The following is an 18185-nucleotide window of genomic DNA, read 5'->3' on the forward strand; positions in this document are numbered from 1 at the left end:
CACAATCCAGCATGGGGTTCTGTAGCGTATAGACTGGATACCTTCGCGTGACCCTCTACCTCGCTTCTGGAACTTTGAGCTTAGTTTAGGGGCTGTTCTCTACCTTTGTAAGGATGAACTTGCAGCGGATTGGTTGACGAGTGCGTTCGACCACAAGGAACAGGTACTTGGGGGCGCGCGGCTATCAGTAATGAAGGCCAGCGACCTACCAAAGCCATTCAAGGTTGCATTCCGCACCAAGGACATTTACACGAAGGACGCTAAAATCCTTGTTAAAAGGCTTCGAACACGCAATGTTGGAAAGTCGTCACCAAGGCTGAAGAACCAACTGCCATCCGCTGGATTTTTCCAGATGGTTGGAGAGTCGGTCAAGGCCATCAAGAAAGCTGGGCTTCGAGCTAAAAAGCGGCTTCGACGGGGGTATTTTTAAGGTACTCCATGATCCTAGCTTGACGATCCCGAAAGCCCAGGAAGGCGGGGTTGGCCCCGTATCTGGAAATGTTCCAGGAACTAATGCCTCAGAGGACTCAGAAATGGAAGGTGAGACTTTGGGTTGCGGGGACTCCGAAGGGGACACTCTTACGGAGGACCTAAAATCCATTGGCTTATCGGACATCTATGAGACCAAAGAGGATGCTCTTCTGGAGGGTGCAACGAGGGGAGCGGCTGGGAACCCTGACTGGGCTGCGTAGATTAGTCAGGACTTTGAACATGTTTTCAGAGAAGGGATCAGCTTATTACTAGACCCAGTAACTTTAACTGATGCACCAATTTATAGTGAATGGATAAAGCAAGATAATCGAGAATTACACGCGACGGCTTGAGGGTATGCGATTTCGTTTGGCAGGTATCTGATTTCAAATATTTCCCTAGCCCTGTGAAAACGATACGAGTTAAAGTTACCATTGACACTAGTGGGAGTGGTGTCATTCTCACACCTACCACCGGGGACGGCTCGGCAGTTCCGGCTGGAAACAAAGTTCTCCCTACTTAAGACGACGATGAAGGTGCTGCAATTTAATTTGTATCACTGCAAGGCAGCCTCTGCAGTACTCCGCAGAAGATTTGTCAAGGAGTGCTTCGATGTTGCACTCATTCACGAGCCTTGGGTTGTCAATGGCAAGATACTTGGTCTCCAAAGCGCAGGTAATATATTTTTGATTATAACTCTGCTATTCCCAGAGCTTGTGTGTTGATACGCAAGGGTATCCATGCCCTTCCGCTATCACTACATACCCCTAGGGATATTGCCACGGTCAAACTTACCACTTCCTCTATAAACGGAGAGGTGGAGCTGACTCTGGCATCAGCGTACTTCCCATATGACGATCCTCTTCCCCACCCCCGCGGGAAGTGGCCAGTTTGGTCAAGCACTGTGAGGGGATGGGAAGGAGGTTGGTGCAATCAGCGTGAAAATGAGCTTATGGAATACCTAGTTAGCACCAAGCTTAATATTCTTAACAGGAACAATCAACCAACTTTTGTTACAATTAACAGAAGTGAAGTCATTGATCTTACACTGTGTACAGAAATTGTCGCAGAAGCAATTACAGACTGGCATGCGTCCAATGAACCGTCTGTCGGATTACAGACACATATGCTTCAACATCTTGGTCAAACCCGTAGTGACTTGTACTGAGGTTCGCAATCCCAGACGTACAAATTGGTCTGGTTATAAGGAAGATCTAAATTTCTTCCTTAAGGATAAGCCAAAGCGTTCATCGGTATTGGATTTCGATTTAGCTGTTGATCGCATGCAACATGCCATTATCGACCCCTATCACCGCAATTGTAAAGCAAAGACTACCAACCAGTCAAGGCTAGTTCCTTGGTGGAATCATGAGATTGGTAGACTTCGCAATGAAACTAGAAGGCTTTTCAACAAAGCTAAGAGAGGTCAGGAGATTGGGCTGCCTATAAGCAGACCATCACTGCCTACCGTAAGGCTATCCGCGATGCTAAAAAAGCTTCATGGAGAAACTTCTGTGAGAATATATCACATGTTCCCAATTACCAGTACTTAAGACGGGTTCTGACATTTCGGCGTTTAAATTACACTTAAGTAATTTTTTCTAAATGTCATAGTCATTGCTTTTAAGTTACTTATGAAAATCAGTTAAGTAGCTGTTAATTTAATACAATTTCTTCTTTAATTTGTAATAAAGACATTTCTAACAAATCTTTATCATATTGTGTTTTTGGAACTTGTGAAATGCTTCTAACGGGCACAAATATTTTTTACATCTAACGGAGCGCAAGATAATACAGATATGAACAAAAGTTTAGGATGGTAAAATTTAATCTAAAATTTCTCCATCTTCAATCTCAGAATCATGCTCCATTTCTGTTTTCACAGATTGGTCAATTTCCAGGGATGCAATGACATCTTTCTCATCATTTAATTCCGTTTTCATGGCTTCTTCAGTTTCATCACCATCCGGAGAAATGGAGTTTGATGAAGATGATGATGTGGAATTCGATTGAGTACTTCCCGATGTAGGAAGGGACTCGTCACTATTGTTAGCAGAAAGCAGAAGCTCTAGTTGAGTTGGCAAAGGTTTAGGATCTTTCTGATTTTTTTTTCTCTTTTTGGCTAGATCAAAATTGAAGGTTTTAAAAGAATATCAGTGAGAGTAATGATGGCCAGTATCGTGGAAAAAATTAATACTTGAGGCGAAATCCTGGTAGGACTACCGGACTCTCGCAAATTGAACCACTTACAGATTTTCCGTAAACTCTTTTTTTTACTTTGAAATTTCTTGTTCATTTTTTGTTGAGATTTCTTCAGTCGTTTATGCTCCATGTAGCTATCATCAAAAATGTAATTCTTGAAACCTCTTTCAATTAAAGGATTGGTCTTGAGTAAATAAAGATAAATGCCCCCAGGAGTTCTCCTTCTGCTGCCATCCTGACATTTTTAGAAGAAATTGTTAATAATTATATTTCCTGATAAATGACCACATTCTTACCAGCACTTTCATTCCTCCATTCTTTTCAATCTCTTCCACGGACTGTAAAGTTTCCATCGTTTTCTTTGTTCCTAAGACTCTGACTGTTCTATCTGCCATAAGATTATTTAGTATTATTTCTTTTACTGGAAAATTATCATGTCGAAATCTTACAGATGAGCTTTTGATTTGGTTCATTGAGTTTAGCTGCAATTATTTTTGACACTTTTTCAGCTTCTTCTTTTCCCACAACGAAACTAACTTTCTTTTTGTCTCCCTGTATCTTATAGCAATCTTTAGAATCTTTGGCTGAACCATTAGTTATATTTGGAGTGCCAGTAAATATTTTCATTAGTTCTGGTTTGCCAAGTGAAAATTTGTTGGCAGTTGTGTAGTCGTAAGTTTCTACGCTTCTGTTGCCTTTAAAATGCTTCATTTTCAAGGCAAACTGATCTAAATCTTCAGCCAGAAGATTTTCACTCATGACTGTGGTCCAAACGTGATTGACTTTACGTTTTGGTATTGTAGTAGTTGATGAGGTGGTAGCTGTATCTTCAGTGGCAACTTCCATTGACTGTAAATTTACCACTTGGTCATCAACTGACTTGGTTGTTTGTATTTTCTTAAGAACATCATCTTCATCATCTGATGAATCACTGGAAACCGCAGCTTTCTCATGTCGGTATGAGAACATTGCGATTCTGGCCAACAAAAACATAAGTTTTGTATTAGTAATAGACATGATGGGTAAAATTATCTGCTAAAAATAAATTATATCTTTACAATATCATCAAGCAAAACCAATGGGGTTTAAACTTAAGTTACTGATTCAAATTAAAAAAATTATTCCCCCCTTTTAGAGCACTATCATTATATTTAAATTTCTGCCCTCCCCCCTTCAATTATAAAGATTAAATGTTCCTGAAGCAAATTATTACTTGTACGATTCCATAAGGAAACTATTAGCGCAGTAGGTGGAAAAAGCGGGGCCAAAATCTTTATCCCAGTGCAGTCGTCGTCATCTTTTTGGTTTCCCTTAAAATTGTCATTTAACATTTCATTAGTTTTTTTCTCTCCATTTTGCAATAGCAGCTTAATCCTCGCATATTGATTTGGTTCGTAATTCATGAACAATTAAAAGAAACACTATTTTTAAAATCTTAAAAAAAAAAGGATTTCCAAAACTTACTTCGGGTGACAGGAATAACTATCTGAGCTTAAATATGACTGACAAAAAATTACAATAAACTAACAGATTTCTTTAATTACTAACAACTTCATTACAATATTATTAATGCGAATTTTCTAAGCTATAGATAGTGACAAGTACATTAAGCTTGACTTACTTCCTATCTTTAAACAGGTATTTTTATAAACTGCGCTATTTAAGATTCCCCTTCTTTTTCATTATCGTTTCCAAGTCTTTCAGTGAAACAGTAGCAGAGCCTCTTTCAGCTGGTACTGGTTGACTTTTATCAGGCTTCCAACCAATGAAATATATGATTTGAAATGTTGCGGGAACACTCCCATCTTCATTTCCATAAGTATTTTTATAAATGGAAGTTGCTGCTATGATTGTTTCTCTCTTAAGTCGGAGTTTCCTAGACCAGGCAGCGTTACTTTCTCCCATGCCTTTCAAATCCCACATCAGCTCTAACATAGAAGGATACCCAACTACAATTTCATCACAGTCAATAGTCAACATGTTGAAACCAGCTCGATTTAAAAGGCTTCCTAAGTCTTGAATAGTTGTAAATGGAGAAATATGTGGTGAAAACCCGCCTTCTCTCTCAATTTCTGCTAGCTGTAAAGAGCATCGTAGCTCAAATAATGTTTCTCCTCCAAAAATAGAAGCAATGAAAACGCCATCTGGCTTTAAGGCTTTGCGAACTTGGGAGAAGGTTCCTGGTAGATTATTGACCCAATGAAGCGAAAGACTGCTCAAAAACATATCAACACTATTTTCCCGAAAAGGAAGATTTTCTTCATCGACTAGTAGTTTAGTTGAAGGAATATCTTTTGGTAATTGACTAAGTTCAAGACACTTTTTAGAAGTTTCACATTGGATGAGTGTGGAAATACTATCCGGAGTTAAATTTTTGCTTAGATGGCCCTTACCGCAGCCTAAATCAACAGCTAGGGGAAAAACCCTTTTAATATCATATACCCGATCGGCCACCCGATGGCCTACCTCATCCTTAAGATAATCGTACAAATGACTGTTTTCAGCTATGGCAGCACGATCTCTTTGGAGAGATTTGGCTTTTCTATCAAAAACATTCATAATGGTCTCTTTCCCAGACAAGTTTTTAGCATGGTAGATCAAATTATGCCTGAACACATTCTTATTTAAAAATCCGAGTACCATTATTCTGAAAGATAAGGCAGTTGTAAATTAACTGCTTTACAGAAAAAACAGCCCTGTACCCCTTCGAAAGACGGGCAAAGGCCACAAATTAATGATATACGGCCTTGGCTGGCACGAAAATATACAAATTTAATCGCTGCTTTTCTCAATTAAATTGAATTAAGTAGTTTTATATCACCTATTATTTTTGTAATATTTTCCTTCCTCAAACGTTGAAAACGGAAGAAATTAATAAACTTTCACTTTTTTTGTCTTATTAGAGAGGAGACACTCGAAATCAAAAATGCATTTCCCTTTCTTGGAGCAGAGCTGCCAGATACCAAAGTAAACTTTGCCAAATGAAAATATAGTCTTTGGGTTAAAGCATGGACGGTTTATAAGAGGACAGGTCAACCAGGCTATTTTTTCTAATATAGCACGTTTGCTTTTTAAAAAAAAAATAGTACGGCCAAGGTCATAAATATTTTTTTCTTAAAATGGCGCGCGCTACGTCCTTGTTTAAATTTATCGATATCAGAAAAGGGAAAAATGAAATCCACGACGATCACAAGTATCCAGAAAGGTTAGTATTCATAAAAGTTTGTTATCATTATTAATTAGAACAATTATTATTTAAAATAAAACTTTCTAAAAATATTTAAGAGCCAGATATTGTTAAGCCTTGACTAAACTTACTAAAGGTGTATTGAAACTAGATGCATGATTTTAAAGGATATTCAATTTTATTAGGAGTGAATATTCCAACTAAAATTTGTTAATAAACTTTCTTATGTTATAGGATTTCTACTAATAATAAGAAACAAAATAAAGACTCAAATCATTACGGCATTCTGGAAACTAAAGGTTCTATAGAGTCACACGACCATTGCGATTTGGAGACATTTGAATATATAGATAATGTGATTAACTGCTGTGATAGTTGCTATACATCCTGTGATACTTCTGTCTGTGATTCTAGTGAAAGGCGTGATATAAAAACCAAAGCTGAAACGAGTAATAAGAAGAAAGTAACGAACAAAGCATCCGGGTACCTTTTACGTATGTCATTTCAAGAGAATCAAATCTAGTAGTTTCATAATTTAGTGATAATTCATTTTCTTATAATAGAGTATACAACTGAAGGATTTAAAGAAACAATCTGCAAAAGTTTTGAGAAGCTGGAGTCGTTAGGGTTTTCTGCAAAAGCAGATCCCAACAAAATAATTATTATCAACGAGTTAATAAAAATTGGAAAGCATGGAAGAGTACCTAGATGGGAAGAAGGATTTGACGCAATATTTGACAAATTTGCAACAATGAAAACGTCTAAATCATTTTGGGGTCCAGCCCAAGAGTTGCAGTCGAATGATCGGGTCCTTTCTCATACAGTTGCGTATATTTCATCAATATCTCCACCGGTAATTTGTCATGCCTTTCAATATTTTTGCTTTAAATGGGCTGTAATGTTGGAAGCCAACTTTCTGGTAGTTTTATTGTATATTTAGTTGATTGGTAAATTTAGAATACATTTTTTCCAACGTTTCCCACTCCTTCAAAGCCAAATTTGTTGTCGTAATTCATATTTATATAATACAAAATTTTCCTTTTTAGATATTTTTATGCCTGTCTGAATATGATAAAAAATTTTGCGCTGCTTTCTTTCTTAAAAATCTACTCGATCTAGTTCACATACATATGGCAAAGAATGATATATTGGAAGAAAAATTCATTGATCAGCCGCCATCTACAATGGAATCCCAAATATTAACAGCTACATCCAATAAATTAAAAGATAAACAAATCTTATATTATGTAGCTGGTGCGACAATTAAGTCGGTATCAAGAAGTGTAAAGTACAGTTTGGAATTTTTAGAAGCTGCGGCTGTGAAAGGATCCTATGAAGAGATTAAACAGTATTTAAATGTAGAATTACCAAGCCTCGATATATCGGCCTGGGTAACCCAAAATAATCGAGGTGGGCTACTTTACGTCAAAAAAAATACATACGAAATGTTTTTAGCAATTAACGGAATTGCCTCAAAATTTTATGGCACCCAAATCCTAATAGAAAACAATAGCAATAGGAAACAAATGGCTAGAGAAAAGGTATTAAGTAATAATGAAGTTAAAATATATTGGCAAAATTTGTTATCTAAATCACGTATCCCCGAAAATAATGAATTTAGAACCAAAATTTTAACAAAGATCACGGAAAGTTTTTTAACTTTAAGAGGTAAAGGACTGCAGCTATATTTAAGAGCCAAACACTTTGGCAAAGAAAACAAAAAACAAAAGTCTGCCCCTTCTTTGAGAAAAGGTCTAAAGGAAAACGCAAATGTTAAATTTTAAATCCTAGTTAATATCTGTGATAATGACAACTAATGGTTGCCATATTTGATCTCAAACTAAATATTATAAACTATGAAATGATTACATTGCCTTTAAAATGTAGACTGTTAAATTTACTAAAAAATGGTTTGTAGGTGAAAAGACAAGTGAATAAAAAAAAATTGATTATATAGATGAAGTAAACTTTAATTTCATTTTAAAAGAGAATAATTTCATTATGGCAATACAATTGTATTACCTTCCGAAGGTGGAGCTATTATGTCGTCTAATTTAATGAATCTATCCACATTTTGACCAAATTGTAAAACATCGGGATTAGAATTTCCACCACACGATGATCTGTGCTTGCCAAATTCTTGTTCCAAGCAATCTTGGTTCAGGTGACAGGTCAAAACAAACGAGGCATCTTTAGACAAGAGGAACCGAACAATTGCAGGAACAGATTGGGCTAAGGGGAAAATATTATATTTAATTACATCATAACTTTATTAGACACTTAACTCCTAGAAATACTAGTACCTGTCATTATTAGACCTTCCATTGTTTCTCTGGTGGGCATCATCATTTTACGTTTACTAGCTGTAGAGTCTGCAGCATTTACCGCTACTTCATTCTCCCACTCCTTGAAATACTGTGTAAAGGACGTTTCCAGCCACTAAACAAATATAAAAACTATTTAGAATAGAGCATGTTAAATTAACATATACAGCTTTTTATTACCTCCAGTCGTGAGTCTTGTGGATCATAGTATGGATTCAAATTAGGATTTCGCTTAATCTGGCCTTCTCTTAGATTTCTACTATTCATGAGGTCAAAAAACTTATCCATGATTCTTATAAATTTTACAGTCTCTGAATATTGATCGCCAAATTCTAATTCAAGGGCATTTGCCACAGTAGCACTGAAAACTTGGGCAGCGAGTCGTACTCTCATTTTTGAATAAGAGTCTAAATACAGATGATCACGAGTTAGTTTTGGTAAAAGTCGAAGGGGCCGTTGAGAATCGGATTCATATAGTTTTAGTAATTGGGTCCATAATATTTCATGACCATTCTTTAAAAGACGTTTTGTTTTACTATGAAAGTTACTATTAGCAAATGCATTTCTTGTTGTTTTTATCAAGTGGGGAGGGTCGCATACAAAATATACCCATCGATCTTCGTCACAGGCGTAAACATTCTTCCATTTGAAACCGTCGCTTACAAAATTCCTAAATGTTTTCCTATTAGTGCTAGCCCCATCAGCTATTACCGCGATAACTTTAATGTCGTGATATTCTAATCTTCCAATAGCCTCTGATATGATTGAGTGTAAATTGTTGCTATCCAGGTTTTTGCAAGGAAAATAGGCAATTGGGAATTTGAAATTTCCCGTAACACTACGAATCATTAGTTGCAGAACATGTGTTGCGACTTCTGGAATATCTTCTTTACTAGACTGTTGTTTTATTTTTAATAATTCGTTGCCAGTGTCATCGAGGTTGCTAAAACCTATTAGTTCTCCGGTGTTGGCTTTATATAAAATGTCCTCTTTGATTTTGATTTCATCCAATATCAAACTTACATAACGTTGATGTTCCATTGGACAGGCGATATCCAACTTCTCTTTTGCCATTTGAAAAGATTCATTACGGAAGCCTGATTTCAAACCAATGTGTGATGAATGATTGTATAAAGTTCTTTTTGAAGGTAGTTCCAGAATACCACTAGATTCTATCGATTTATACGCAGATGGTGACTTTCTATAGAGGTAGATACACCACTGCAGGACTTTTGGGTGCCATCTTCGTAGGTTTTTTGTTCTCGCTTTTAAAGCAGCTAGTTGTTGCTCGAGGAACAATCTCTTGAAACTATTTTTAGGCAGTGAATTTTTCTGATTTTCCAGGATTGCAGAAAAAAACCCAGTGTCTTGATCATTTAGTTGCTCTCCAGTTCTATTTAGTTGATCACGAATTCTTGCTTTCACTATTTTCAGTTTTGCTGTCAAATTCAAATTGCTTTTCTTTTGATCTTTAACTTTCTTTAGCAATTGAGCTCTTGACATAAAGCTATTTCTTGATTCACGGCTTTCTTTTTTCTTTTTAACTACACCCACCAGCAAAGACTTTCGATATTTGAAACAACTGTTGCACATATTAACAGTTTCTGGGTTTTTACCATTTGAATTTCTAAAAGATCGCAAAAAAATATCACAGTTTTGGGCATGCACAGCATTTGTAAAAATATTTTTTATCCCCTTAGGGTTAACCATATTATCGAAATAGTCAACTAAATAGGTACTGAAAGTTCCAGTACACAATTCTAAAGCATCAATTATTTGTAATAAAATCAGCAATGACTCAACATCTTTGATTTCAGGAAGGGCTTGTTTCACAAAATTATTTTCAGCCATACTCTTCCCATAAATCCGTAGAACTCCATTTTGTTGTCCATCTTTTATTTCAAATGACTTTAGAACATAGCCACCTTCTAAATTAATTTGCGAGAAAACTAAACAATTATCCGTGGCTGAAGCATTCCAACCGCGTGGTAGAGCAGCTCCCGCTAATAGTGATTGTTCAAAATGATGAGTGTATTTAGTTTGGTTTAAAATGTTACGATTGGGTTGACTTTCATTTAAAGCGATATTATCTAGTTCACTATCACATTCCATTGACAAAGACTTGTCCACCACTAATGAAAACGATATTTTTGGAGGGCCACTGTGAGATCTTATAGGTGTGCTGGTGCTACAGTCTGGCTTGGGCTCTTCCAAATTTGCAATGGTAGCACAATCAGGTATTCCAGAAAGTGATACATTATCATTCTGATACTGTAATTATAATTTTTAATATCTAATGTTAATCAATTTGCGTATTATAAAAACTGGTAAATTGACCTACCATTAACTGAAGAGAATCCAACGTTTCTGTAAAATGTATAGGATCAGGGTGGTCTTTTGTTGGACCATGACCATTAACAAAATGTTCTGAACACACATAATGGGTATATTGTTCAACCTTTGCTATAGTTAGATCATCATATCGTCCACACGCGGAAATCCAGCGTTTGCATCTTTCTATATCTTTTTTAGGCCGAGGAAAGGGAATGAAAAATACGTTGTTTCCACAAGGCTTAACGGTTTTATCAGTATTACAACATAACGAGTATTTGCATTGCTTTCTAACCATTTTGGAACAATTTAAAGGAGATCTAAATAATAATAAATGAGGTTTTACGCTAATTACACTTTTAAAAGTTTAACTATATTCAATAAACATTATTAATCCACTACACCGGCCAACATGAAGCATCCATTTTATTCTAACGGAAACGCGATCTAGAAGGTTCTCCAAATTCCACCCCTCTCACCTCCCCTCACTCTATGCTGAAGATAGCTCGGTTATACAGTGGAAGGTAGCCGTTGACCTGTCCTCTTATAAACCGTCCATGGTTAAAGGGTGCATCAAAATTCTAAAGGATTATTCTCTTGTTTGTACCTAAAAGCCCTTTAGCTGACACCATATTTGGCGAATTTGAAAATTGGAGTAAAAAAGGAACAAGTTGGCAAGCCAAAATATACCTCTCCTCGGAAGAGTTTTTAATTTTCAGTGAAGCGTAACTATATCCGTGGTTCTGCGGAAGAACCCTCACCTTCGTTCAAGAGGGCTCGGGTTCGAATCCCGGCCGATTAAATAATTATACTACACCCAATGACAAAAAGAGGGCGCTTTTGGAAAATCCTTTTCCCTGATTCTAAGAAACTGCGTACGCAGTGATTACCCTTTGCCCCGAAAATGCGAACGCGTTCGCAGGCCTGACAGACAGACCCACAGACAGACCCACAGACAGACAGACAGACACGGTGGTTGTATAACCCCTCCTAGGGTACAAAGTCCCCTCGGAGAGGTAAAAACGGAATATAATACAAAACTCGAAAAAGGAGCTTGAGTTGAAGAATTAAGTGTCATATTATCCCAACGCCATGCTAATGCTAATTTTTGTCATTAAACCAGAATAATAACCAGCTAGGCTAATACCAAAGATAATTTAAACTCGTACCCTAGATTCGAATACTGAGAGCTTTGTTACGAAGCGTTTACCCTTTTCCGGCACGTGACCTCAGAAAAATCTGGCTCCATCGGTTGCGGTACGGCCAACTTCAATCACGGGTGGCCGCGCTATATAGCGCGTGATCGAAGCGAGAGAGTGATTTCGAATCTTAGACTAGGGTACGAGTTTAATTTATCTTTGCTAATACCCAAGGCACCACCTTAGGCCTAAGTCTTCAAGCGACTTTTGAAGCCTTTAATTCAGGGGGCTGGGTTACACTGCGTAGGAGGGTTGTGGCCCTGCATGCCACGCGATAGAGCCAACAGCTCCCTACACTAACTATTACCGTTAACCTCAACAAGTTTTTATGGAAGGGGAAACCGAAAAGCTCGGGGGAAAACCCCTTAAGCCAGTGGGGAGAGACGCAGAAGGAGTTGTTCCGAGTTTTCACCCAGTGCCACAAGTAGGGATCGAACCCGGCTCCTCTTGCTGCGAGGCGAAAGTGCTAACCACTCCGCCACCCCACTATGTGATGACCATGGTCACTCTTATGGTTCACCAGGTAATCGAGCAGATATTCCAGGGGTTTGTCCTTATTAACTAATTTGCTCATCTGCAAACAGTCTACTAACACAATTTTCAATCTGAGCTATTTGAACACAGTTCTGACTGTCTAACAGTAGTTCTGTTTTGACGCTACGTAACTGTTGCTGCAAGGCTCCTCCAAATTTGGTTTACTCTTATAGCCATATAAGATGGTAGACTAGTTTTCCCTTTCTCCTGACATCCAAAATTCTGCATCAGTCCTTAAGTCAGTCTCCACTCTCCACACAGTTTAAGCACTTTCGATAATTCGAAGAAGTGCTTCTCTTATTCGTAATACTAAAGAATTTCGGTGTCATGACCATTAATTACTTAGAATGAAATAATTGACCTGCTTTATTAATCTAACTATCAAAAGAAACATTCCCTGAAGACATATGGAGAATTTTTAATTCTTTAGAATTCTTCAAAATATGGCGGATAACAGTAAGTTAGTTCAATGGTAAACCTTTTACTCTAACATAAGTAACATCAGGAAACTATAGAGGTATACACTTGGGATGTCTAAGGTTCCATTGGGACGGTGATACGAAAGCGCGTCGAGAAAATGGCGGGGCTTAACTACGTCAAGTGTAAGACGTAACACGACATTTCAAATTCATTGGCTCAATGTTTGACGCGAAAAGAATGCGTCGTCATGGTAACAAATAGGCGGTCTTCCCGCGCACAAAAGGCTCATAAAACAATGGATTTAAAAACCTCGATTAGTTATCGTACTTAATATTTTGAAGTAATATTTTTTTTAATCATAATGTTCTTCGCCAAAGAAAATCTCAAAAAAAAAATTGGCGGCGGGATCAAAATTTATCGGCGGCGTGCTGACAAGTAAATGATTCGACGGCGGCGGTTCGGCGCCAGAGAAAATATCGGTGACGGCGGAGTTGGATCGGCGGCGCTAGGCTCTATCTAGAAGTACTATATTCCCAACTCAATGACTGAGACGATCCGCTTGCATCATGGTCTTTCCCTCGGGGCCCTTAACGAGTCACGGTGTGCAATAACTGGTGGCTTTACCGGGGAGTCGGGATCCAGCTCTTGTAAACCCATAAGGGTGGTGGCGCACTGGGAGATGTTAGCCGTGGTAAAATGGTCCTATCTCCACCTCCAACTTTAGTCATGTAGGGGCCGGAAACTGAGTTTCAGCTCCGGCTAACGGAGAGGGTCCAGGCATCTGTGCCACTTCAGAGGCTTGGGTAGTTTGCTGTGGGGCGGTGGGTCTCCGTATGAGGCGCAGCATGGCGCAGTGACCCTGTTTCCCGTCCTTTTAGAGCACACCGTGATCTCCGGTGCCAGCTGTGCCGGGTTACGTGGGTCGCTGTGTGCCCGTCTGAAGGGCTTGGCTCTCTACCTAAGTAGGTAATATATCGGCTAGCGGTGCTAGAGCATACACTCTCTATTCACCACAGCTGTGCGCGAAGTGGATGCTGGTCGCCCAATTGCTGCGTCTTTTGGCGGGATGAGTGGCTGGCGTTGAGGGTGAGACCGTCAGTAGGATTCTACTGCCCATGGCTGTTTTTCCAGGGCTTGTCAACGCTGGCGTAGGGCATAATGATGAGACCACCGGTGTAGTAGGCCGTCTTGATTACGCTTGGAGCACCGGTATATAAATATCTGACAAAATCTTTATACCCTCGGTACGAGAGACGGGAGCAAAAACGTCACCGGCATATGCTTTTAGGGAATGAGTTTACTCAGAAGTACATGTATTTCTGGTTTACTGTTAGAGGGTGAGGGGGATTGGGAGCAACTTTAAAAATCTTCTCAACATAGTCATTCTCCGTACGTAGAAATAAATACATTCTTGTTTCCCTTTAATAACAATAGTCCTTTCTATAAATTTCTAACTAAGATGGTGAAATTTTCAAAATGTCACTTCGCTAATTCGGACAAAAAGGAACACAATTATATTCTATGGTGCAACCATGGAGAAAACCAAGAATGTATTTATTTATACTCAGGGAGAATTAATATGTCGAGACTATCGACGGACACGTTGAGGCTGAGGGCAGGGGGTGGGGAAAGGAGGTGGTCTTATTTTTTGCGTCCTCGCAGCAGCGTAATTTTTAAGAACCAATGAGATTGCAGTATTATTTGATTTTATTAAAGCGGAGGACGGAGGAGCATACCGGTGGTCCCAACGGGTGGAATTGGAGAAACGCTAAAATAATCTCGACATATTTATCCCTGAGTATAAATAAATACATTCTTGGTGCAACCATGGGCCAAGAAATGATAAATCAAGGACATGACAATTTTTCGAAAACCATACAACGACGGTAACACGCGACTTCTATCGCCCCCTATCGTGAAAATTGTTCAAATAGGGAACTACGTCGTCATTTTAGGAGCGTACTTTCAGAGCCGTACCTAGCCCAAATGGCGCCCTGGGCAAAAAATAAAATAAAATGACACCCCCAGAACCTCAGGTAGAAATTTTTAATTTTTCAATATCCAATTTAAATGAAAATCTTTGATTTTGCGCCCCTTAAATAGAGGTCGGTGTTTGAATAAGAAATTATACGATTGTTTATATTTATCCATAACCGAGAATTATTCAGAAATATTAGAATTTTTTTTATTAATTTTGCATGTTAAATCGTTGTTTAATCGTATAATTTATTCGTATAAAACAAATAATACTAATTTTAATGATTAATTGAAATTTTTGCGGTTAATTTATTTGTTCCGCCTACCTCTACCCTTAAACTTTGGCGCCCTGGGCCACTGCCCCGCTCGCCCTACTCAAGGGACGGTTCTGCGTACTTTTAGAGACCACGTGAGAGGGTTTTAGTAGGGGAAAGGTTTTTAAATTCCAACGCGAACGGCTGGTTGTCCTCCACTCCGCTACACTTTTGAAATTTGGGAATTGCATCCCCACCTCATCTTGTTTTATCAGGTACAAAAAATTCAATAATCATCAACCAATAAATTTTGTTGGGCCATGATAAAATGTAAACATTTTGTTATTACATCTTATGGCATGCCATCCAGGACAAAATTCTCAAATTAACAAATTTATTTGTGAAACGCTGAATCGCATTTATTTTTACATCGAAACCGCGAATCGCATATATTTTTACATCGAAACGCCGAATCGCATTTATTTTTACATCGAAACGCCGAATCGATTTTTTTACATCGAAACCGCGAATCGCATTTATTTTTACATCGAAACGCCGAATCGATTTTTTTACATCGAAACCGCGAATCGCATTTATTTATTCAATGAGTATAGTCCATTTGGCCGACTGTCTATTTGGCCGATTTCTCAGTCGGGCAAATGGACAGTCGGCGTAACGTGTATTTTGTGGTCGGCCAAACGAAACTCTCCCGTTTCTTGGCCCATGTGTAGATGTATTAAATGGATTGAAAAGTATGCGGCGCTAGGCTCTACTTATCTGGACGAGATTCAGGGCTGTTTAAAGCTGGGGTCGTTTGGAAATTCAAAATTGGAACACTAAGGCTTAGAATAATTTTAATTTCGTTGTTATTAGTAATCAAATTACGATAACGAAGTAATTATTTCTTTTGGGCGATTCGTAAATCCCTCCGTTTTAAAAACTCCATCGGACGGCGGATCCACCAAGAAAAAATATAATATTCGTATTTATTTTTGTAGTACGGTGCCCTGGTGGGTAGGTGGCGCTAGTGTAACCCAGTCTATGCCAATCCTTATTCCTGTATGGATTACAGGCCATGTTTCTTCATTCATGGTTTCGTTGCCCGCCCCGCCACCCGCGCGCTCCTTCAAGCAAGCGCCATGGATTACTATCGGAGACTCATCACTGAAAACGGGACAATTCTGCGTCCCGAAGCTTTCCCCGGGGACACCGGGGAGGAGTACCGAAAAAAGGGACAGTCCCGTTCAAAACGGGACGTATAGTCACGTTACGCTAGGCGGGCAGCGGGGCCGGACTTAGAGATCCTGGGCCCATAGGCAGATAAGGAGTCTGGGCACCCTTTTCACGCGCTGCATTTACTCTTATCCCTGGAACTATTTTGTGCCAGAATTTCAATGATTCCGCGTAGAAGTCTGAGCTCTACGGTTATATAACTAAATAAAAGCTCTTAACAATCGTCGTCTAAATATGCGATAATTATGCAACATTGCGATTTAAGGCTGCGTCCGTAAACTGCCAGGCAGAAATTTTGGTAATTTCAAAACAAAATCTTTTAGCTAGGAATTTTCCAATGTAAATTACGATTGATATTATAGATTTATGCTTTCGAATACAGTAATTACGGTCACTGGAGGGGCCCCTTCCAAGGATGGGCCCCTAGGCACTGGTGGGCAGCAGTGATTTCTCGGGCATCTTTATCTGCAAGCTGGTCCGAAGTATTTAGCTACATTATGATTTAAAGTACATTGATGGAAAATATTGTTACTTAAATGCATAGGACGATGAGTTATATTTATTTATTATTGAGCGGAGCGAACGAGCGAAGCGAGTGAGTAGAGCTCTCACTGTGGTGACTTCAATGGGAAAGTTGGCTGTGTGTGTTTGTGTGTCGCACTTGGGGGAGAAGAGAAAGGGACTCTGAACGAGACGGAGAAGAGAGAGGGAAATTCGCGGTAATGTCCGGAAGAGAGGGGGGGGGGACAAGAAAAGAGAGGGGTGGACAAGTAACTGCCGTTCAGGATATAATTTAAGCGAAAAATAAAGAGTGGACTTATAAGTTTTACCATATGGTTTTACGTTCTTTGACCTGTTTGATGAGACGAGCGGAATTTATTATATTTTCTTTGAGCTGAGCAGTATTCAATTCGAAAATGAGCGAATTGAAATAAGGAATTTTAAAAGTAAACAATAAGAGCGGCTTATCCGCCAAAAAAATAACTAGAAAGAATTAAATTACTAATGTTGTAATTGTACTATTTGTGCTAATAAACTGTTTGTACCTTAATAAAATGCATTTAGTTTTCTTTTGGTATTAATGTTCAATTAACATAAATACGACATTACTAAAGTTATACAACTATTCGACAACTCCGTAATTCACGATTATCGTAGCTCCCACGCTCCGCTCAAGTCTTTGTCGAGAATGCCGGCTCCGGGTTTTGAGACGTCCTAGTGTTACTTATGATACAAGAATGTTTTTAAAGGGAATATAACCTCGGGTATTTGGTGTGGAACACCAACGTTTGCAGCTCTGGCCAATCTTGCATTTGGCTTTAAAAATGTTTGGCACAACTGTACAGGGAAATTTGAAAAACTGAAGGGGTCTACCATAAAGATATTGCTTTGCAGGTTATATTCCCTTTAATCATGTTTCGTGCCAACATTTTAAACAAAACACGATGACCAACATTTAATCATGGTAGTTTGTTAATAGGAAGTATTATATTTATAGGCTGAGGCTATTCCTACACCCTGTATGGATAGCCCTTTCCTGATTTTTAAATAAGCCAAAGTATAACAATTAAATTATCGAAATCTGAGGTACAAAGTAAATACTCCGTTTAAAATATCGATTGATTTTGGAATATACTCTCGTCATATAGATCACCTTATATAATCTATAAATCCACGAAATCCACCTAATCTCACAACTGAAAAGTACAAAAGTAATGTAGGATTGTGTACTTAGGTTATGTAGGATTGTGGGATAATATTTTGAAACACAAACTTCAATTGCTACTACAGTTACCAAAAGTGATATAATTACCAAAAGGGTAATTCTAATGTTAAAGATTTAATGAATGATGCTATCGAAATAGACCACATAGAAGGCTAGGTTAGGATGGACGATGCGTACCCTTTCTGGTTTGTTATTTCGTGTTTTGTATTAAAACGTAGATCTCTGGCGGTAGCGTTTCCTTCTGAAAAGATTGAGACTGTAGTTATAGATTAAAACATTTAATACTAGTCGAATCTGATGTCTACTGATGTATGCTCTCTCTCTCTT

The 18185-nt window shown here is 38.4% G+C and overlaps 3 protein-coding genes across 7 annotated transcripts; 1 reads left to right on the plus strand and 2 right to left on the minus strand.

Annotated features, from left to right (window-relative positions):
- Positions 1–2139: 2139 nt before the first annotated feature.
- Phax (phosphorylated adaptor for RNA export) lies at positions 2140–5651 on the minus strand. Of its 5 annotated transcripts, none has more exons than XM_090177874.1 (5): positions 3887–3983; positions 3123–3649; positions 2970–3061; positions 2722–2908; positions 2141–2593 (listed from the first exon to the last, which is right to left on the minus strand). In XM_090177874.1, the coding sequence occupies exons 1-5, from the start codon at positions 3898–3900 to the stop codon at positions 2298–2300; spliced, it is 1116 nt and encodes a 371-aa protein (XP_090034000.1). In that variant the 5' UTR covers positions 3901–3983; the 3' UTR covers positions 2141–2297. The 5 variants fall into 5 exon arrangements, with proteins under 5 accessions (XP_090034001.1, XP_090034000.1, XP_090033999.1 ...); XM_090177876.1 differs by lacking the exon at positions 3887–3983 and adding an exon at positions 5495–5651 and having other exon boundaries at positions 2142–2593; XM_090177875.1 differs by lacking the exon at positions 3887–3983 and having other exon boundaries at positions 2140–2593; positions 2749–2908; positions 3123–3694.
- On the minus strand, positions 3893–5488 carry LOC149942837 (arginine-hydroxylase NDUFAF5, mitochondrial). The gene is made up of 2 exons (XM_090177878.1): positions 4295–5488; positions 3893–3983 (listed from the first exon to the last, which is right to left on the minus strand). The coding sequence occupies exon 1, from the start codon at positions 5314–5316 to the stop codon at positions 4330–4332; it is 987 nt and encodes a 328-aa protein (XP_090034004.1). The 5' UTR covers positions 5317–5488; the 3' UTR covers positions 3893–3983; positions 4295–4329.
- A 141-nt stretch (positions 5652–5792) lies between the features above and the next one.
- On the plus strand, positions 5793–7644 carry LOC149942838 (uncharacterized). Its single transcript, XM_090179523.1, has 4 exons — positions 5793–5878; positions 6095–6354; positions 6424–6713; positions 6907–7644. The coding sequence occupies exons 1-4, from the start codon at positions 5793–5795 to the stop codon at positions 7642–7644; spliced, it is 1374 nt and encodes a 457-aa protein (XP_090035649.1).
- Positions 7645–18185: the final 10541 nt, after the last annotated feature.

The sequence above is a fragment of the Leiobunum rupestre genome, chromosome 6 (genome assembly GCF_980474605.1).
Source record: "Leiobunum rupestre chromosome 6, qqLeiRupe1.1.hap1, whole genome shotgun sequence".
NCBI classification, from domain to species: Eukaryota; Metazoa; Arthropoda; class Arachnida; order Opiliones; family Sclerosomatidae; genus Leiobunum; species Leiobunum rupestre.